At 41.1% G+C, this 20827-nt stretch overlaps 1 protein-coding gene across 6 annotated transcripts in view; it reads right to left on the reverse strand.

The window, feature by feature from the left end:
• FAM172A (family with sequence similarity 172 member A) overlaps positions 1-20827 on the reverse strand; it is a 273126-nt gene that overhangs the window by 31101 nt on the left and 221198 nt on the right. Inside the window, exon 11 of one of the 6 annotated variants that reach the window (XR_007245075.1) lies at positions 15175-15295. The exons of 4 other annotated variants lie outside the window; for them this stretch is intronic. Coding sequence is in view for 1 of the 2 variants with exons in the window: in XM_048503741.1 (XP_048359698.1) it covers positions 1416-1498 (83 nt within the window). In the remaining variant the exon portion in view is untranslated. Of the gene's footprint in view, positions 1-1400; positions 1499-15174; positions 15296-20827 lie in introns of those variants that run through there. One more of the 6 variants, XM_048503741.1, reaches the window with a different exon arrangement.

The following is a 20827-nucleotide window of genomic DNA, read 5'->3' on the forward strand; positions in this document are numbered from 1 at the left end:
AGCCACAAAGGACTGGAAGAATATTTCGCTTGAAACAGGGCTGATGGTAACAATAGGTCTTTATCCTAATCTGGACAGGTAGTACCTTACAAACTGCAATAGAGATACAATCCTGATAGAAGATTACACATGATACCTGAATGGGTATCTTTAAGGAATTTAGCCTTCATTTTAATAATGCAGTATGAACCAAGAGCTCCTTGATATCTAACCGTCATTATTGATAACTCAGATGACTTGAACAAAAAATATAAATCATTCTTCTTGGCTGGTTATTTATTTAAATTTTGACCTCATGCTGTCCTGATATGTTCACAATTGGTTACAATACATTTAAAAATGAGTCACAAACAACATATTAGAACATGTAAAATGTTTAGACACAACTCTTAAAAATCTCGAAGAAAAATATTTACTAGGCCAAATTTTCCCCAAATATTATTTTGGCTGGGATCATTAAAAGTCTGTCAGGACATAAAAATGTTTCATTATAAGATGCTATAGCTGAAGGGAATGGGTTGCTAAACCCAGGGCCACGTGAAATCCCAGGAGAGGATTACACAGAGGTGATGAGCCATGTCCATTATCTTCAACTAGGAATGAATGTCAAGTCTTAGTGGCCATGGTTATGGCTAAGATTTAACAAGCTGACACTGAATCCAGACAGGACAGAGGTAATGCTAGCTGGGAAGGCTGATGCTTGGTAATGTTTGGATCCACTCATGGCGGATGGAGCGGACTTGGCATTTACAAAGCAGTATAAGCATCCTTCTGGATCAGATCAGTGGTCCTTCTAATCCAGCAACCCGTTTCACAGAGTAGACAACCAGTTGCCCCAGAGGGCCAATAGAGTATAGAGGTCAGTTCTCTCTTTTCCTAGATGTAGCCAACCTGGCTGCACTAATCCATGGTTTCATAACCTTATGGCTGGATTACTGTGCCCCTCTCTTTAGTGGGATGCTCTTGAAGACAACCCAGAAATCGCAGCTGGTGCAGACTGTGGCAGTGTGACTGTTGTTAGGGACTGGCTGACAGCAAAACATCTTGCCTAGTTTAAGCTGGCTTCATTGGCTTCTAATTCATTCCTCAGTTCAATTCAAGGTACTGGTTATGACCATTAAAGCCTTTCATGGCCTGGGACTCACATATTTAAAGGATCATCTCTTCCTGGATGTTCCTGTGCCCCAGTTCACCCAGACGGTGCCAAGCTGAAAACTCTAGCTGGAACAAAGGGGATACCCTTTCAGAGAGAACATGTAAAGCTGCCTTCAAAATAATCTCTTTCACAACTATCCAGGTCCTGGTGAATCATATTGGTGAGCTTTCACTAGTTCTTTTCTAGCAATCACCAGTCTGAGACTAAGCAAGCTTCTCACAAGGCTCTCCCAGCTTGATTGTTAGTTTCTGGAGTGTCCTCATAGTGCCTTCCTTGGTGATGGTTTACATAGCCTTTCTACAAGGAGGAGGTCTTTTGGAATATGCAAGATGAGAGAAAGCACTAGAAGAATTAGAAAAGGAACAGTTAGGCAGCAAAATGAATCAATGCGGTTTTCTAGCCTACACTTGATATCTAAATATAGTAATTACCCTCGGCAGACTTGCCCAACAGCTCTCTTTCACAATGATGATATCCATTATCTAACCAAGATGGTAGACACTGATTTTTTTCACTACCTGTGTCTTCTTAGAGTTCCTTCTGCCCTCCTGCCAAGGCTGACAAAGCTATAGGTGTTGTTATGATAGACAGTTTGATATCTAGAAATAGTTATAGTTATTATATGATAGAATCAGGGAAAATGCAAACAAAATGTTAATAAAATTGCAACATGAAAATCTATTGTAAATATTAGTAATATTTCTTTCCAACAAAAGCATTTCAATCGATAAGGATATCTATCCCACATTTCCTAATCATATTTACAGCTTCTAAATCTTTAAGAAAGAGGAACAGTTAAATTAGTATGTTTGTTAACCAGTTAAAAAGCTTGAAGTTCAGTGTTCTCCAACTTCATACCCATTTTCAACACTATTTTTATGATCCAAAGACTGACAAAGTTTGTATTCTAAAATTTCGTATTTTCTTACGTGCTGCAGAATGTTCTGATGTGACTAAGATCATGTAAATGATACATGTGGAAAAAGGATGAGTGAACAGTATGGTTTCAGAAATATGAACCTGCATCTAGCACTAGTTTTCCTTTTATGTCAGCTGGTAAAGTCTTGCTGTTACCACCCCATTTCATAATGATGCTTGAATCAGCTTGTCTGGATGGAGGCAATGGGGTGGATCCAAACAACCTTCCAATCTTACCCAATTCCCATTCTTGCAACAGCCCTTTTCCCTCATGGGTTATGTTTACAAAGGACTTTTGATCCTCACCTCAATCTTTTTGGGTGGTCAAAAGGAAACCGTCCTCCCTTTTTTATTAACAGAAAAGCTGGTTAGATCCACCCCAATGCTTCTTACACTTAGCCAGTGGTGGGATTCAGCAGGTCCGCACCACTTCGGCGAAACGGTTGTTCAAATGGTGCTTGTAAACCAACAATTGTTAAATTATTTAAATCTCACCACCGGAACCGGTTGTTAAATTATTTTAATCCCACCACTGCACTTAGCCAACATAATACCAACATAATACCATAGGACCACAAGCTTTTCTGGCTCTGTGTTCCTATTTCCCTTTAAATACCTTGCCAATGATGCTACTTATGATTAACTGTAATCCACTTTTGTCCCACATCAGGTCAACAGGAAGAGCCGCCTAGACTCAAATCAGAAGCGGGTATGAACATGCTACAGAGACCAACAAGAGACCTTGTATCCATAAACAAATGAACCAATAAATATGGTTTTCTAAAAGTTTTTTCCTTATTCTTTCCTGAAATATTATAGAAAAAATAATCTGCATGATAAGATAAAAATAGTAGACTGGTTTGCTGTCAGTCCCAGAATGCATTTTAGATAGGATCAGCTAAAATATATTTGGTCTATGGACATTTTAGTAATGAATGACCTGTATCTCAAAGCACCATAGTATCATAAATCCTACTCTAGCGTTTTCCATACATTAACACAGCCTATGATAGCTTACTGAAAATGCCCAAACAACTCTTGGGTTGCTAGACTGTATTCATATAAGCTAGGCTCTAGATTATCAGCATTGATTTAGGGATCTATCCTAAGCTGGTCTACTCAAAAGCAAGTCAGTTGGTTTCCATTTCCTGATTTGGAGAGAGACAGAGGATTCTTTCCCCTAGGGGACTTTGGCAGTGGATATGAGAACACTAGTGCTGGATTTTGAAACTACCATAATGGCATCCTAAGAGAACCACTTTACTTTTTTCCTATTCAAGAAAAAAAAGCCTAATCTGTTATGTCCCATGTTGCAAATACTTTGTTTTGTCTTATGGAACTCAGTGACCTTTATTGAAGTAAATTGGATGCCCTGAATATGCCCAAATATGCCCTGAATATGTCCATGTCAGCCTGATCTCGTCAGTTCTGGTTAATATTTAAATGGGCAACCACCAAGGAATACCATAGTCACAATACAGAAGTAGGCAATGGCAAACTATCTCTGAACATCTCTTGCTCTGAAAACCCTATGATGTTGCCACAAGTCAGCTGTGACTTATGGCAAAAATATATAAAATTGAAGATATAGTTAGGGGAGGCAAAAAGTGGCCCAGTATCCTGAGGCATGCATTATTCCATTTCCAATAGTGATCCTGAGAGGATAACTTTATTTTTTACAATGGAAGTGAATGGTCACCATTCACTGTAGATTTTGTCCTCATTTGAATATTATCTTTACTTTCTGCCATAGTAGTGCAACGTTATTTACTTAATTGGTTTAGTTCTAGAATTCAAGGCCTCAAAACAGTGTGAAACATTAGCAATATTTGGTATGTCAGGAGAGGGTCTTCTTGGAATCAGATTCCTTGGGTTCCATTCACTTTTATGGCACAAAGTTAAATGCTGTCAAGCACTGTGGTAGGTACCTCTAACCCTTTCTTTTGCCACTACAGAGAGGGGAGGGAGGTTTCTCCTTCTGTTGTGACATATCTCTGCCACCTTCATCCAGTAGCAAGCACATCTTTCAAAAATGTGCTGAGAAATGGGTAAGTCAAGAAACTTCAATCCAACTTGGGGGCCCTCCTTTCTTCATTTCTGTCCGTCAAGCAAGGCAGTTATGTCCAGACAAATTACACTGTTGCTGGTAGAGGGACGGAATAAGGGACACTGAGCAGAGTTGATCAGAGCTGGGCATTCAATGAAGTGTTGGCAGATTACTACACAGAGAATTAAAAGGATTGATAAAAAAGGATTAAAAGTAAATTTTTATTACAGAACTACATTTTTGGATAGGAAAAAATTAGGGATAGAGACAGCCTGCTGCTATCTTGATAGTTAGGGAGGGAGAGCACACTAAACTGCTGAGAAAAAGCAGAAAATTAAACTTGAGAGTATCAGTCTGAGGAAGACAAGGGGTGACACAAAAGGAGAGAAGGATCACTAACCTTAAAGCACTACCGAGCTGATCACTTGACCACCCTCTGTTGGGTCTTCTCAGTGGCTTTGCATGCTAGACATTGCTACTTCCAACATGAAGATGATGGGCGGTAGATTCAAGGCAGATAAAACAATTTTTCCCCTCAATTACAGATTATAATGTGGAATTCACTCTCAGAGCATGTAGCGATAGCCACAGGCACAGATGGCTTTAAAGGAGATTTGACAGATACATGAAGAAAAAAGTCTATCAGTGGCTATTAGCCATGCTGACTAAAGGACACCTCCACACTCAGATGCAGCAAACATCTGAATACCACTGCCAAGAAGCAACATCATGGAAATGCCCTGGCCTCTATGCTCTCCTGTTATTCTCAAGCCTACTGGTTGGTCATATTGTGAGACAGGATGTTGGACTAGATGGACCACTTGTCTGATCCAATAGGTCTCTTCTTATACACTCCCAGCAAATAGGCCCAGAAGATCTACTGCCCCCTGGTTTTCTTTCTAAATTACACTGGTATGGATTATCTTTTGGCCATGGGATGAAGAAAGAGTGGGCTTTCAATAGGAACAGTACTGATTTTTGACTATTTATTGCTATAATAACACACAAATTAGACCAATAAAAGTATTCTGTTTCAGATACTGTGTTAAAGGAAGGTTTGTATATTATATTTTTGATAAAGACATTGCTAGGAGCCAACAAACTAGTACAAATGCTTTTAATGAATTGGCTACATTTACAAAATAGTACTGAATTGTTCAGTTAAAAGTCTGGATTTCACTGTCTACCTCAACATTCTATCTTCAGTGTACATCCCACAATCCAATCTTACATTCTGTGTGATGCTTATGTGGGAGAAAATAATGGAACAAATCAGGTGTTGTTCATATATTCCATATGTCTAAAAGCTTTTGCTTTTGAAAGTTTTCTTATCTTCTAACACAAATAGACCTTATCTCTGTGCTTGTCTGATATCTTCATTGAACAGCTAATTATTCAAGCTACACATAAAGACCAGTCCTGGCTTGGCATATTCCAAAAGCATAATTCCCCTTCCTTGAGAAGGATGGGAAAGACACCATCCATAACAAGCTCAGTTTCAAATACAGACATTTGGCAGAAAAGACTGAAGTGATAGGAAAAGAGAAGTAGTTGAAGAGGACTCTACTACTTTCCCATGTGACAATAACTATCTATTGCAACACTTTACCACTCATACACTATTGAACTTACTGAACTATGAAAGAAATAGAGAGAGGAAAGGGACAAACATTGAAAGTGATGCTGTTTTGGGGTGGATTATATCCCACCCTGAAACAGCATCACAATGTTTAAACTAGGAACTCAGATTCTCCCTTTAAATCCATGCCGAAGGGGGTAAATTTAAAAGGAGAATCTGGGGAAATTGGGGGGGTGCCTGCTGTCGGGGTGCAATTGTTAAGCTAGTAGCTCCATACTTTCTGGGTATCTTTAGGAGACTCTCCTGATGATACCATCCAGGTTTGGTGAAGTTTGGTTCAGGGAGTCCAAAGTTATGGACCCTCAAAGGTGCAGTTCCCATCTTCTATTAGCTCCCATTGGAAACAATGGGGGATGGGGGCACCCCTTTTGAGAGTCCATATAGACCCCCTGAACCAAACCTCACCAAACCTGGATGGTATCATCAGGAGAGTCTCCCAAAAATCCCTTAAATTTTGGTGCTGCTAGCCTACAAACTGCGCCCCCTGTAGGCCAAAAACTGAAAAAAAACCTTAAAAATACAAAAAAATCACAAACAGGGGCGGCGCTTCGGACATGTAATGGGGGGGTTGAACCCGGGAACCCCCCTTACCTACATCCTTGTTACCAATCCCTCCATCCCCCTACAGTACTCATTCTTGCATCCTTCAATAGGTCATTCACCTAGCCAGTGCCCAGAATATTACAATGTTCTGGAACGCAATGGGGTCCATAAGTCTCTGCGGGTGGGCCCAAATATGCCGGTCACCTAAGTGGGGGGGATGGAGATCAAATCCAGAGTGTGGCCTCTTTGATGAGTGGGGCCCTTGATGTTTGTAAGGAAGAGACTTAGCTATACCATGGATTATATTAGATCCATGGCCACTGAAGTTGAGGTAGAGTTGACATGGACATTAAAGTCCCCTAACACGGGGGAGGGTGGTATAAAAATCTAATAAATAAATAAATAAATAAATAAAGTTCAGGAAGTCTCAATGCCCACTCCAACACGACAGGCTGTCAGTCAGTGCACTAGGCAACCAGTACACCAACAAGACAGTCAGTCTCTTCTCCAAGTCTCAATGGAGGCCTAAATACTCGATACTGGTAACCAGCGGGACAGAGTCACTCAAAACGGGATGGAATGCCGGGTGAGTATCACTTTGCCACCCCCAGGGTTGGTGGATTGTCACGAAGCGGGGGGGGGGGGGGCGATGAGCTCATTGAGGGCAACAGTTTTCCCTTCTCTTACCCAGGTCTCTGTAATACATGCCAGGTCCACCTGCTGTTCCACGAGAAAATCCCGAACAGCAGTTTTATTATTGATCGGCCTGGCATTTATCAACACCAGCACCGGAGTAGGGTTATTAAGTAGGATATTATGCTGCAGGATAGGGCGCAGGTCAGACAGAGCGAGAATTACTACATCTCACTCTCTGTCTATAATATGGCCAGCCCCTACCGTTATATCTATATTTACTCACCCCAGCACTCATTAGCAATTAGTTGCTTATCCATACTTTGGGTCTACATATTTCTTGCCTGTTTCCCAAAGATCTGGGGCTTAATTTGGTTATAGTTCAATCACAGTGCTAAGGTCAATATTGGTGTTTGAAGGCCTGAGGTCAATATTGGTAACATGACTGTAATAATTTAAAAGATAATGAATACACATAAACTAGAAGAACCAGATTTTGACATGCTGAGACCATAAGTTGAATTGGGGCAGTGAGTGGGGAGGGGGCCCTAATTTGTAACTTATTTAGCTTGTGCATAACTCTAGTTCTGCAAACTAGACTGATTTTCTAGTTAGTTGTCAACTCAGACTGGCAAATTCCCAAAGATTGTAGGTACAACTTGGGGAGGGAAAGGGAGGGATCTCATCAGGTTATAATGCCACAGACTCTACCCTCCAGAGAAGTCAGTTTCTCCAGCAGAACTGATTTCTATAGTTTGAAGGCCTGTTGTAATTCCAGGGGACTTCCATGATCCAGCTACAGGTTGGCATACCTATGTTTCCTCTTCCTACTGTATATGTCCACACACATCTAACATGAAGGAAAAGAATTTACAAGTCTGAGAGTGCAATTATGAGAAGGCCTGATGGTCACAATTTCGTACAAAGGTTACATTTTATTGCTTTTTAGAAGAACCTGTTGCTAGTGTGTACCTCTTTATTTATTATTTATTGGATTTGTATCCCATGCTATCCCTGCAGGGCTCAGGAGGGAGTAATACAAGGGAGCAAGGACGCTTCTCTCCTGCCTCTCTTCACATGCATGCTAAGAGGAGCAATAGGAGGATGGCAAAGGCCACTTAATGGTGGAGAGGATTCCTTTTTACCATAGGCAGATTCAGATACTCTGGCTTCTCCTTATGTGACTTTGATGCTATGTAACTACTTGTCATATGGTTGCCAATGAGTTCATCTCATGCTGCCACCTGGGGGTTAAAGGTGGGTCACGGGTCTAAAATCTTTGAAGGACGTTATTTTAAATGATCCATGGCAAGAGTTTCAAATCATCAGAAGAGCATGCAAGAGATGCAGTCATAAAGGAAAAACGATAATTGGTGAAACTCTCTATTAACCAATGGGAATCAGGGAGGCAGAGACATGGAGAGAAACATCAGTGTGACACTGTTACATCACTTCCATAGAGACTTAGAAATGATGTCATATCTTCTTCGTAGAGAGGCATGATGTCATTTTTGGGTTTGCTCCAGAAGTGAGGTAACATCATTGCATTATTTTTCACTTTATTTTTCTCCCACTGTCTGCTGGAGTGGGCAAATGGCAAGACTACTACTAACTAGTGAGTTGGCAGGTTTTAGATACTATTTCAGAAACCTTCAAGAAGGAAAGGAAACACTGGAAATGAAAAGATTCAAAAAGGTAAAGCCTGCAGAAGTTTTCACCAGAGGTGGTTCTATTTAAATGATTTTATAAAATATCCCTGCCAAAAGCTATACATACAAGGGAACTCTGAGGAATCTTACAAATGATTGTGGGACCACAAAAGTGACACTCATCTGATGAGATTAGGTTATAAACATCATCATAAACCTATAGGTGTTCTTTCTTTTTCACATGTCATAACAATAAATGAATAAATAAAAACTTCACAGACATGAAGTTTCTGGCTGTAGAAAGAATTTATGATCCTAATGGCATTGCTGTTGATAAAAGAAGACCAATTCATCCCAGAACAATATACCATGGACCCTAAAAGGATTAAATGAAAATATTGACCTTGATATCTTTTCTCATTCTGTTATTTTCTATTTATTTCAGCCTCTCATATTAGCAGTTATATATGTCTTATCAGAAGGAGATAAGGGTCGTTTCCCCACTTACCTTTTGTTGCGTGCTACTCGCGGCAAGTAACGCGGGGTCCCGCTGCACTCCCCGCTGTGCCAGTGGTGACAGCACAGCAACCCAGAATCTGCCACTCTCCCCTTCAGCGTGCGGTATTTCTGTTCCTGGATGGAACAGCACCTTTTTGGCACCTTTTTGGAGGGGGGAAGCCCGGGGGTGTGACTGCCAGTTTCAAGACGGAAGCTTTGGAGGCTGCCCCCAAACGCTCCCTTCCCTCCCTCTGCCCTTGTGCCCTGCTGCAAAAATGGGGACAGAAAAGGGTTTTTAAAAAAGAAGACAGGAGGCGTGTTCCTGCGGTGGGGAGTAAGACTTCGTGCTCAAAAGCGGCAATTCAAAGGAGAGTGGTTTGCCTCAGCGTTTTTTTTAAAGTGGAGAATCAGCCACAAACATTGAGCATGTGAGTTTCTTCTTTGGGGGTAAAGATTAATCATCGGTTTTTGCTTTACTCATTTTATAGATATGGGCCTCAATACCGCTATGTTTTGTTATTGCCCCCAGGTGGCAATAACTATTTCAAATCATTTGCTTAAATATAATTTCCATGTTCATGAATTCTATGGTTACATATGGTTCTTGTAGGCTTGATTTTAGTCTTAAAGGTCTGTATTTTTAATTTTATAGAGATTTTAATCATTGAGCTTGCTTGTTTTTGATTTCCTCTGGATAGTGCGTTTACTTGTCCTTCAAGGATGTTTTTAGAACAGTTGTTTTTTACACCCTGCTTTTCGGTATCAGAAGGGCCCCTTCTGCACATGTAGAATAATGCACTTTCAACCCACTTTGCAGATGTGTGGAATAACAAAGTTCACTTGCAAACAGTTGTGAAAGTGGATTGAAAGTGAATTATCCTGCATATACGGAAGGGGCTAGAGAATCCCAAAGTGGCTTACAATCATTTTCCCTTCCTTTCCATAGATACTATGGGGACATGTGGGGACAAATGTCACGAGCGCCCACATTTTGATCATGGGGGGGGGGGTGCAGAAAAATGTGAGTTCATTTCTATTTTTTATTTTTAGTGTTTTTAGGTTGTTGGCCAGCAGGGGGTGCAGTTTTTAGGCTAGCAACACCAACATTTCAGTCTGGATACAAGGCAAGTTTGGTGAAGTTTGGTTCAGGGGGGTCCAAAGTTATGGACCCCCATCCCCTGTTGTTTCCAACGGGAACTAATAGATGGGGCTACCTTTTTGTAGGTCCATAACTTTGCACCCTCTGAACCAAACCTCACCAAACCTGGATGGTATCATCAGGAGAATCTCCTGAAGATAGCCTGAAATTTTGGCACTGCTAGCTTAAAAATTGCTACCCTGACAGGCACCATCACATTTCCCCCAGATTCTCCTTTTAATCCCCCTTTGGGATGGATTTAAAGGGAGAATCTGGGCTCCCTAAATTAAAAAACATTGAAAGTATTGTCGACGGCTTTCACGGCTGGATTCAACTGGTTGTTGTGAGTTTTACAGGCTGTGTGGCCATGGTCTGGTAGATCTTGTTCCTAACATTTTGCTTGCATCTGTGGCTGGCATCTACAGAGGTGTATCGCAGAGAGAAGTCTGAACACAGAGTATAACAGACTTCTCTCTGTGATACACCTCTGAAGATGCCAGCCACAAATGTAGGCGAAACGCTAGGAACAAGATCTACCAGACCACAGCCACGCAGCCCGAAAAACCTACAATAACCAACATTGAAAGTGATGCTGTTTGGGGTGTGTGTGTGTGTGTGTGGGGGGGGGAATCTACTCTGAAACAGCATCACTTTCAATGTTGTTTAAACTAGGGAGCCCAGATTCTCCCTTAAAGGTGGATTTAAAAGGAGAATCTGGGCTATCTAGTATAAACAACATTGAAAGTGATGCTGTTTTGGGGTGAATCCCCCGCAACAGCATCATTTTCAATGTTGTTTAAACTAGGGAACCCTCCCACCCACCAACCTATCTTTATCTGCCCCCCTTTATGTTTTCTTTCCCCTCCTCCACTATATTCAGGAAAATATTTGCATGGTGCTAGATACTGGAACAAGCCCAGTTGCGTGGTAGGAAACCTGCAAGGATTTGAAGAGGAAAACCCATAACTTTGACAACCTAAAGACCTGTCCTCTATGAGAAAATTGGAAAAATTCAGTATGCTTATGACAATCACATTCCTTTTTAGTACTCTGCCTTACTAGTTAAACTACACCTTGGGGCAGAAGATTCAACAATGTTCTCATCCCCATTCTCCTTCTTGAACCAGGTCTTCAGAAGCGTTTTGGTTGTCATCATTCAATGAGAATCCATGGGATAATTTTCATATATAGAACCTTTCAATCTACTTAACTACAGTCATGAATTATTTCCTCAAATATGTTTTCAGTATGACGACACTATTTTTATAAGATGTACTGCAGTGGAAAAACACAGCAGGGTCAATTGCAGTTAGCAGCTGTCCTAGGAGGAGGAGGAGGAGGAGGAGGAGGAGGAGGAGGAGAAAGAGGAGGAGGAGAAGGAGGAGAAGGAGGAGGAGGAGGAGGAGAAGAAGAAGAAGAAGAAGAAGTAGTAGTAGTAGTAGTAGTAGTAGTAGTAGTAGTAGTAGTAGTAGTTGTGCATGCACCATCGGTAGCACCAGGTGCCATGAAACAGTTGTCAGAGATGAAATAAATGTTTACATGGAAGAAACAGAATGGTCCTAATGGAGAAATATTTTAAAAGATTGTCAGGCAGGGGACATTCTTCTTCTTAATAAGCACTAAAAGACAAAATCAGGAACGTATCTGTGTTCAGTTGCTCTAAATGCATGGCTTAGAAATGAATGAATGCACTGTTATGCAATTTATGTGATTCCAGCATGCAAGACTATTTGCTTTTTAGTCTTTTCTCCTTTGATATTACTATTATCCCAGCTTTAAAATACTCTACCTTGCAAATTCACACCCCACTGGTTTCTAGGTAGGCCTACAAATTACACAATTTGAAAACTGGGAAATACATTATGGAAAAGTATGATCAAAATATGCTAAATGTTGCTTTTGTTAGGTAAAATATGTCTTGCAGCAAAAACTACTAGAGATACAATTCAAATTAGTTTAAAGTGCAAAATATTCACATTTAATTTGATTTAGATGTTGGCTGAAAATAAATCACTGAGAAGAAATGTTCTTTTGACTGGCAGGTTTCCACACTGCTGGTTCTCATCTTTTGACACCAAACTGCATGTTTCTGCTATACATTTGGCACAATATGGGCACAACAATGGGGTGCCAAAGCCCTCTAACCCCACCAACCAAAATACACAGTATGTGAAAACAACATTTTATGTTACATATACAATTTATTTACAGTGGTCTTGAACAAATTATGAAGAGATTTTAAAACAACAGCAGGATTATTCATTACATACTGAGAGGTTTGTTTTGGGACACAGAATATGAAACCATTTCCTCAAGATATTTTGTGTTTGGCATAAAATATTTAAAATGTCTCATTTCCACGGAATCTGGTGGGAGTTCATGACAGATGTGTTACCCCCGCTCCCAATTTTTATACAGCATTATTGGGTCTAATTAGTTCAGTTGATTTACCCATGACAGTATGAAACTTCATCAGAGGAAAGAAAGCGTGGATCATTGTATTTGAACCAGGGAACTCTCTACAGTAAGATGAAGAAAAGGCCCTGATTTTAAGGTGTTTTACAACAAAGTCCTCAAGTAGCCCAGAGAGCTTTCACTTATTTATGCACCACCATATGATACAGCCTTTTGCCTGTAGCATTACAAATCACAAACAGGCTTGATACAAAATGTTCTCCAGGTGTTAGCAGACCAACTGTGCCACTATTTCTTATTTATGTACTGTCTAGTAATAGAAGACAAATAACAATAGAAGAGGCAAATGTGATTAAAGAGGTTTTCAGAAGTCCAAAAGGGGGACAAAGTTAACTCACGTGACCCTTCCTGTAGGCTTGGAACTTTATTTTTAAGACAAATGTGAAATAAAAATGTACAATTATTTACAAGCTTGCAGCTAGAACTTTTAGTTCTATTTTTCCCGAGAATTCAGCCCTCTGGCAATAGGACTAGAAAAAAATTAACAATGTTCCTTCAAGTGCTCTGCCTGTTTTCTCCCAACAATGTTAAATGGCTATAAATTGGGAAAGCAGTAAAAACAGAGAATGTACAAGGTTAACACACCATGTAACTGCCAGAAGAAACAAAGATGGAGAGCCTACATGGCACTTGGAAGTATTGACTTGATCTGCATTAAGAAGGAATAAAATTAAGAGGAGGTAAGTTTTTCTTAAAAGTTTCAATTAAAACAGAGACACTATTTCTTTCACCTGATTGTAGCCCCATATGGCAAGGTCAGCCCTTTCAGTGAACAAACAGCTCAGTCGCCTCCAGTGTAGCTGTTATCTTCCTCAACAAGGGGAGACATTTGGCACAGCCTAAAGCTGGGGCATGAACCCTGGCTAAGCTTAAGACATTTATCTGACAGCATCAGCTGACACTCCACAAACACGTTTGCTCTCCATGACCCCAGAGCATTTGTGATTAATCAAAAATGTATCTTGAATCTTGAGAACAAGCTACAAGCAGGCACACATAAAAAAAGAAAAAGAAAAGAATATGCTCTCGATCTCAGTTATCGACTCAAGGGGTATATTGAATTTAGAAATAGCAAATAGAATAAAATGATCAATATGTTCTCACTTGTCCATGGAAGAGCAAACTTTATCCCTCAAGCAACAAACATTGATCATGTAAATGTTTCAGAGCTGCTTTTTTAGTTTAAAAACAACAAAAACATGATGGGGGGATCAAGGAGGATAGAATTAGAGAGGCAAGTTACCTGTGACAGTGCTGAAATGTGCTGAAATAGTGCTGGAAGATATGTGTATGCTCATGAGCAACTGCTGAAGTTTTTTTAAAAAATCCAGCTAAGTACTGCTCAAACACAGGTTTGTGTAGGCAGTTGCCAAAAGGTCTTAATAAAACATTATAAAGGGGATTTTAAAACTTAATGAAGTCACATAATCTGCTTCAGCTCCCTGACTTAATTTAAATGAGACACAGTTATAATATATCCCCTACGTGCTGTTTACAATTTATAATTTATGTGTCTGTTCAAAATACACTACTTTCTGCAGGCATCTGCTAAGTTATATGATTATCATTTGGAGCTTGTAATATACTATTTTTTCAAAAGTTAGAATAGGCTTTTAATATTTTCATTTACTTTTTAAAAGAATAGAGTACTTATCAATAATGAAAAAAAAATCCATGCATACTACTCAAGTTTATTACAAAATGGATACAACTTTATTAATACTCTCTATAATTGTAGTTATCCAGTCTCACTTTTTTTTGTAATTTCCTACTGCTTAAGTTACAAGCATTTGTGTTGCTACACAGTTCTTCTCGTTCTAACAGGGAACTACGGTATGTCCTTTGGTCTCTATTGACAAGACAAACAAACTTTCATAGCATGTGCTCTCCATAAAATGGTGGTACTAATTAGAAGATATAAACTCATGCTGAGGCATAATATGAATTGGCTTTATGCATCTACTAAGCTCACAGCAGTATTAGATTTATGGTGCCGATGTCTTCAACTAATATTCAGCTAACATCCCCCCATCACAAAATTTCAACTCTACCCAGCGATAAGGAAAAATCCAGTCTCAGTAGTCCACAGTGCAGTAATTTGCAATTTTAAAAAATAGCTTTAAGAGATTCACTACAATGGCTTTTCTACACTGAAATGTTGAAGTGCAGGAGGCTTATACCTAAAGAAATCTAGTACTAATGCAGGAAAATGAAGTGTCAAAGACTAATGGGAAAAAAATTAATGCAACTGCCTGGTTCCTCAGTCCAAAACACAGTGCCACAAATCCAGAAAAAACCTTGCTGCTATGTTATACAGTGCTCCACTTTCCCTGCCTAACAGCTCTGTCAGCTACTGGGACGGAAATATATTTTAATCTAGTGCCCCCTCTCCCTTCTGAGCCAACAGGTCACTGGCACTAAGGGAGGCTTCAGAGTACTAGGAGGAGTATGAGAATTACTGGCATGAATCACTCTCACCAGGTTGGAGAAAGCATGTGGAACAAAATCCGCTGATTCTCTGAAAGCTTCTTCCATATTTAGATGCTTTGGCTTCTGCATGGAGGCTTCTGGACAAGTCTTAAGAAGATGACTTTCCACCCTGGGAATACATCAATGGAAAACAACTTACGTGGCTACCTCGGAATGCAAAAGTCTTCATGCCAGCCTTGCATTCTTTTGGCAGTCCACAGCACTGACCAAAACACTTTCTCGGGTTGAGGAGAGGAGGGTTTGGTCCTTAAGTGGAAGAGTCATCAGCCATGCAGAGACAGTTCTTGGCAGCTTCCATACAGGATCTATAATGCTGAAAGCAGTGTTTAGTGTTCTTCGCCCTAACATCTACCTGTATTACAAATCAGAAGCAAAAGAGAAATGATTTGTATAACATCATGTGCTAGAACGTCCTTTTCCTAACTAAACCTTCGGGACCATATTACCCCATATTTATTTATTTTATTTATTTATTATATTTGTATACCGCCCTCCCCGAAGGCTCAGGGCGGTTTCCAACAACATAAAAATTTAAAACATCATAAATATAAGTTAATTAAAATACATAAAATATTAAACTAGAGATGGCTTCAACTATTCTATTCTATTCCCCCTTTTATGAACCCACGGGAGGCCAGATGTTTACTTATTATTGCGGTTGATATCATCCCGGCTGGCCAAACGCCTGGCGGAACAGGTCCGTTTTACAGGCCCTGCGGAAACTTTGTAAATCCCGCAGGGCCCTGATCTCACCTGGAAGCCTGTTCCACCAGGTAGGGGCCAGAGCCGTAAAAGCCCTGGCCCTTGTAGAGGCCAGCCGGATCGCCTTGGGGCCAGGGATCACCAGTAGGTCCACCTCCGATGAGCGGAGGGGCCTAGAAGGGCGGTATAGGGAGAGACAGTCCCTCAGATACGCAGGGCCAAGGCTGCGAATGGCTTTAAAGGTCAAAACCAAAACTTTAAACATGACCCCTTCCTCGATCGGCAGCCAGTGCAGTTGGTATAGGACCGGAGTAATCCGGTCCCTTGCTGTTGCTCCGGAGAGGAGTCTGGCTGCCGCATTCTGTATGAGTTTCAATTTCCGGATCATGGCTAAAGGTAAACCCGCATAGAGCGAGTTACAGTAGTCTAACCTGGAGGTGACCGTTGCATGAATCACAGTGGCCAGATCAGAGCGGGAGAGATACCAATTGCCGTGCCTGCCGCAGATGGTAAAAAGCTGCCTGGGCTGTCTGGGTGACCTGGGCCACCAATGATAGAGATGGATCCAGAGTCACCCCCAGGCTCTTGGCGGACGAAGTTAATTTTAACGTCTCGCCAAGAAGGGTAGGCAGGCCAAAGGCCACCGGACACTCCCCCCGACCCAGCCACAGGACCTCCGTCTTAGTGGGATTCAACTTCAGCCGACTTGCACTCAACCAACCAGCCACAGCATCAAGACAACGCTGGAGAGCATCAGGGGCCGAGGTCGGGCTGCCCTCCATTGTGAACAAGAGCTGGGTGTCATCAGCGTATTGGTGACACCGCAGCCCAAAACTCCGAACTAGACTCGCCAGGGGGGTGCATGTAGATATTAAAAAGCATCGGGGAGAGTATCGCTCCTTGCGGCACCCCACACATAATGGGGCGACGCTTGGAGATCTCACCCCCCCGATGCCACCTGCTGTCCCCGATCTCGGAGGAACGAGATCAGCCAATTTAAGGCTGAATCTCGAACCCCGATACCAGCGAGGCGGTGGACCAAAAGGTCGTGGTCTACCATATCGAACGCTGCGGTGAGATCTAACAACACCAACAACGCCGAACCGCCTCTGTCCAAGTGTAGTCGGAGGTCGTCCACAACAGTGACCAGCACCGTCTCGGTCCCATGACCAGCGCGGAAGCCAGACTGGAAGGGATCCAGTACGTTTGTGTCATCCAGGAATCGCTGGAGCTGAGCAGCCACCGCTCGGTCTCATATGTCCCTACTCGGTCTCTGCGTTCAGCAAAGGCCAATTTGCTGGTGGTTCCCGGCCCCTCAATGATGCGGCTGGCCTCCACGCGGGCCAGGACCTTTACAGCTCTGGCCCTGGCCTGGTGGAACAACCTTCCTCCAGCTGTCCGGGCCCTGCGGGATCTTGGTGAATTCCGCAGGGCCTGTAAGACTCTTTAGTTTGGAGAGGAGATGGCTGAGGGGGGATATGATTGAAGTCTAAAAAATTATGCATGGGATAGAAAATGTTGACAGAGAGAAATTTTTCTCTCTTTCTCACAATACTAGAACCAGGGGGCATACATTGAAAATGCTGGGGGGAAGAATTAGGACTAATAAAAGGAAACACTTCTTCACACAACGTGTGATTGGTGTTTGGAATATGCTGCCACAGGAGGTGGTGATGGCCACTAACCTGGATAGCTTTAAAAGGGGCTTAGACAGATTTATGGAGGAGAAGTTGATCTATGGCTACCAATCTTGATCCTCTTTGATCTGAGATTGCAAATGCCTTAACAGACCAGGTGCTTGGGAGCAACAGCCGCAGAAGGCCATTGCTTTCACATCCTGCATGTGAGCTCCCAATGGCACCTGGTGGGCCACTGTGAGTAGCAGAGAGCTGGACTAGATGGACTCTGGTCTGATCCAGCTGGCTTGTTCTTATGTTCTTATGTTCTTAAGACTGTGCTGTTCCACCGGGCCCTTGGAGTGTCCAGCCGATGTGGTGCCCCCTCTCTGCTCTCTGCTCTGTTGTACATCAGGGTAGCCCTCATATTGAGGGGCCCGCCGTTCCTCCTTTTTGGGAAAGGCTTTAAATGTGGGTTTTCTGGACGCTTCTTATTTGATTGTATTAACTGCTGTTTTATATGGAGTTTTAGTAAGTTTTACTGATTATTAACTGGATGGAGCTATATGGAGTTTTAGTAAGTTTTACTGATTATTAACTGGATGGAGCTTATGTTATTCGTTTATTGTGCGTTTATATGATTTGCTCCTTTATTCAGCATTGTATGAATTTTATGTTGTACACCGCCCGGAGCCCTTCGGGGATGGGGCGGTATAGAAATCTAAGAAATAAATAAATAAATAAACTGAGTCAGAAAAAAGTAAAGCCCGATGATTCTATAGGCCTAGGTTTTGTAGTGTGGTTTTCGTGAATGTGTTGCCAGACAGCAAAAATATTAAAAAGCACATCCTTGCAAATTAGTCCCACCAGGATTTGAAACACATAATGGCATTCCAGTTGTAATATTAGAACTAAATATGATACACTCATATATACTGCAACGTTCTACATTGTCCTGATAAGAACTACGGGATAAAGTTCTTGGTTAACACACTTCCTTCTCCTTCATTCAAACAGTTACTCTGCAACACTCCAACTCAGAAGTTTAAACTGATTTCAGATTGAAAAATTCTAGTAAATCATGATGTGATTGTATCAGACAGGTATTAACTCTGCCCCAAGCATAACAGATACTAAACACATCAATTGAAATGGCTTGCTGGACCAACCTTTGTTATGATAAACATGTATCTCCTGATGAAGAGTTCTGTGTAAATTGAAACCATCACCCTCCTTCACCAATAGTATCTGGCCTAATAAAGATACCCGTTTTATTTCTGTACATTAGTGATGCTTACAAAATGTTCATGGTGTACATGCAGGTTGCATGATGGTCGCTCCCTACGTGCTTATCTTACAGAAACTAACATGAATCGAAGCATCAGACATCCCAGCTGTATGTTTTGGCATCCATGGTGAAAATGAGCAGAAAATCTAGCTGTTCCAAATCAAGAAGTATTTTTACTAGTGCTAATGTGCCTTAAATACCTTGTTCCACAGATGAGTGGTCTGGCACCTGCTGCATGAGAAATAGCCAATTACTGTTCAGTGCCTCTAATTTTCTGATTCAATTAGCATGCTTCAGAGCTTTCCAGTTTAATTGCAAACTACTTCAGTTAGCTCTCTGATTAATCATTGCCCATCTGCAAGCCATCGGAAAACTTAGTGGAACAAATTTGTGTACTTTGGAATGCTGGGAGCTTAGCAAATCAAACTTGTTTTGGTATATAAAGCTTTAATTTTGTTTGCCCTTTTCAGCTGCACTTGTAAGAAGCTCTGTACTGATTAAACAGGAAGTCCAGACAATAATATGCTACATTATCCATATAATTACTGTAAATACAGCCGAGACTGGAGAAACATCATTTAAGGTTAGGCATTAACATGTATGGAGTAGGGGGTCAAGACAACACATTTAGAATCAATTTCTCCCCATTACGAAAGAAAATCAATAACACAAAAACAATCATGCGTTGCCACTCTAATACCTGTACTTCAATAGATGTCTATTATTTTAAGTACACGGACTCATAAATTATTTTGACTGCTTTTAACCTATGAATGTTTGTGTAGAAGCTCCATAGATTCCAGATAGACATGTACAAGTAAGGCTTTGAATATCTGAATCTGTGATGGAGACTCTACTTCTAGTCAATCATAGTCTTTCTCTTATTCTGTATTTTAGGATTGGCACTGGATTTTGCTTTCTGGCAAAGAATTTCCCAAGAAAAATAGATTTACTGCAGAAGATAAAGGGGCACAGCCTTACAATATTGGGACAGGATTTCCACTAAAAGCATGCATACACTGCAAGTTAAGATTCAGAAATGTACAGATCTTTGTACTTGGGATCTTTGTACTTGCATTTGATTCTTGACATTTTAAGTTATGTTTCTGAAGAGTCCTATACAGGTTTGAAGGTTAGGAAAACAAAGGCTGTGAAACATCTAAACTGCCACTTTTGAGTTTTGAGCAGATTTATAGGCCAACAATGAGATTTCACTACCCAGCAAAACCTTTAAAAAAGGACCCGAAGCAATTCAGATTGTGACTTTCATAGCTGCCAATGATGGGGCAAAGATTTTTTTCTTTACTAACTCCACTTACAGAACCAAACCATATTTTTTCTCTCTGTATTTCCTGTAATGTTCATTTTTTTCTCATTTTTGATATATGGTACAATCCTGATCTATGGTGGGAATGGTTTGTAATGTACAGATTAGAGCAGTTATGGAACTGAGATCTACCTCTTCTTTCTGAATGATTCAGTTATGTTAAATGCCTTTGGTTGAAGTCAAAAAGTGAATGCTTGTCAAGAAACCAGTTTTCAAGCAGACTTAAAGATAGGAAATAAATGGTTTTGGAAATGGAGTCTGCTGAGAAGCCTATAGTGCTACTTCAGTGCACCACAGCAAAAAATATAGGTAGAGCTGACCAAGCCTGTAGCCAACACAAAGAGAGGGATGGATATCAAGTTGGAGGTTTTATTTATATTCTAAGTACCCTTGAGTTCTACAAGGTAGGAAGGCAGCTAATAAACATTTTAAACAAACAAACAAAATAGTAAGGAAAAATGACACGAGTTAAAAGATGGAAAACTGGGAAATGCATGAGCAGGACTGTGAAAATGAAATTTCTTACTCTAAATTCCTCTTTTCGATAACTTTCACAGGGCATCCTAAAACAGCTTCCTCTATCCTTGGTACAGGAGGCAGAGTTCAACTCCAGGAAAACTCCTGCTAGGGACAAGCACAACCTAGCCGCCCCCCCCCCCCCCCCCCGACTAGATTGGAATAGCAGAAGAACCCTCTCAGTTCTTGAAT

The sequence above is a fragment of the Sphaerodactylus townsendi genome, linkage group LG07 (genome assembly GCF_021028975.2).
Source record: "Sphaerodactylus townsendi isolate TG3544 linkage group LG07, MPM_Stown_v2.3, whole genome shotgun sequence".
NCBI classification, from domain to species: Eukaryota; Metazoa; Chordata; class Lepidosauria; order Squamata; family Sphaerodactylidae; genus Sphaerodactylus; species Sphaerodactylus townsendi.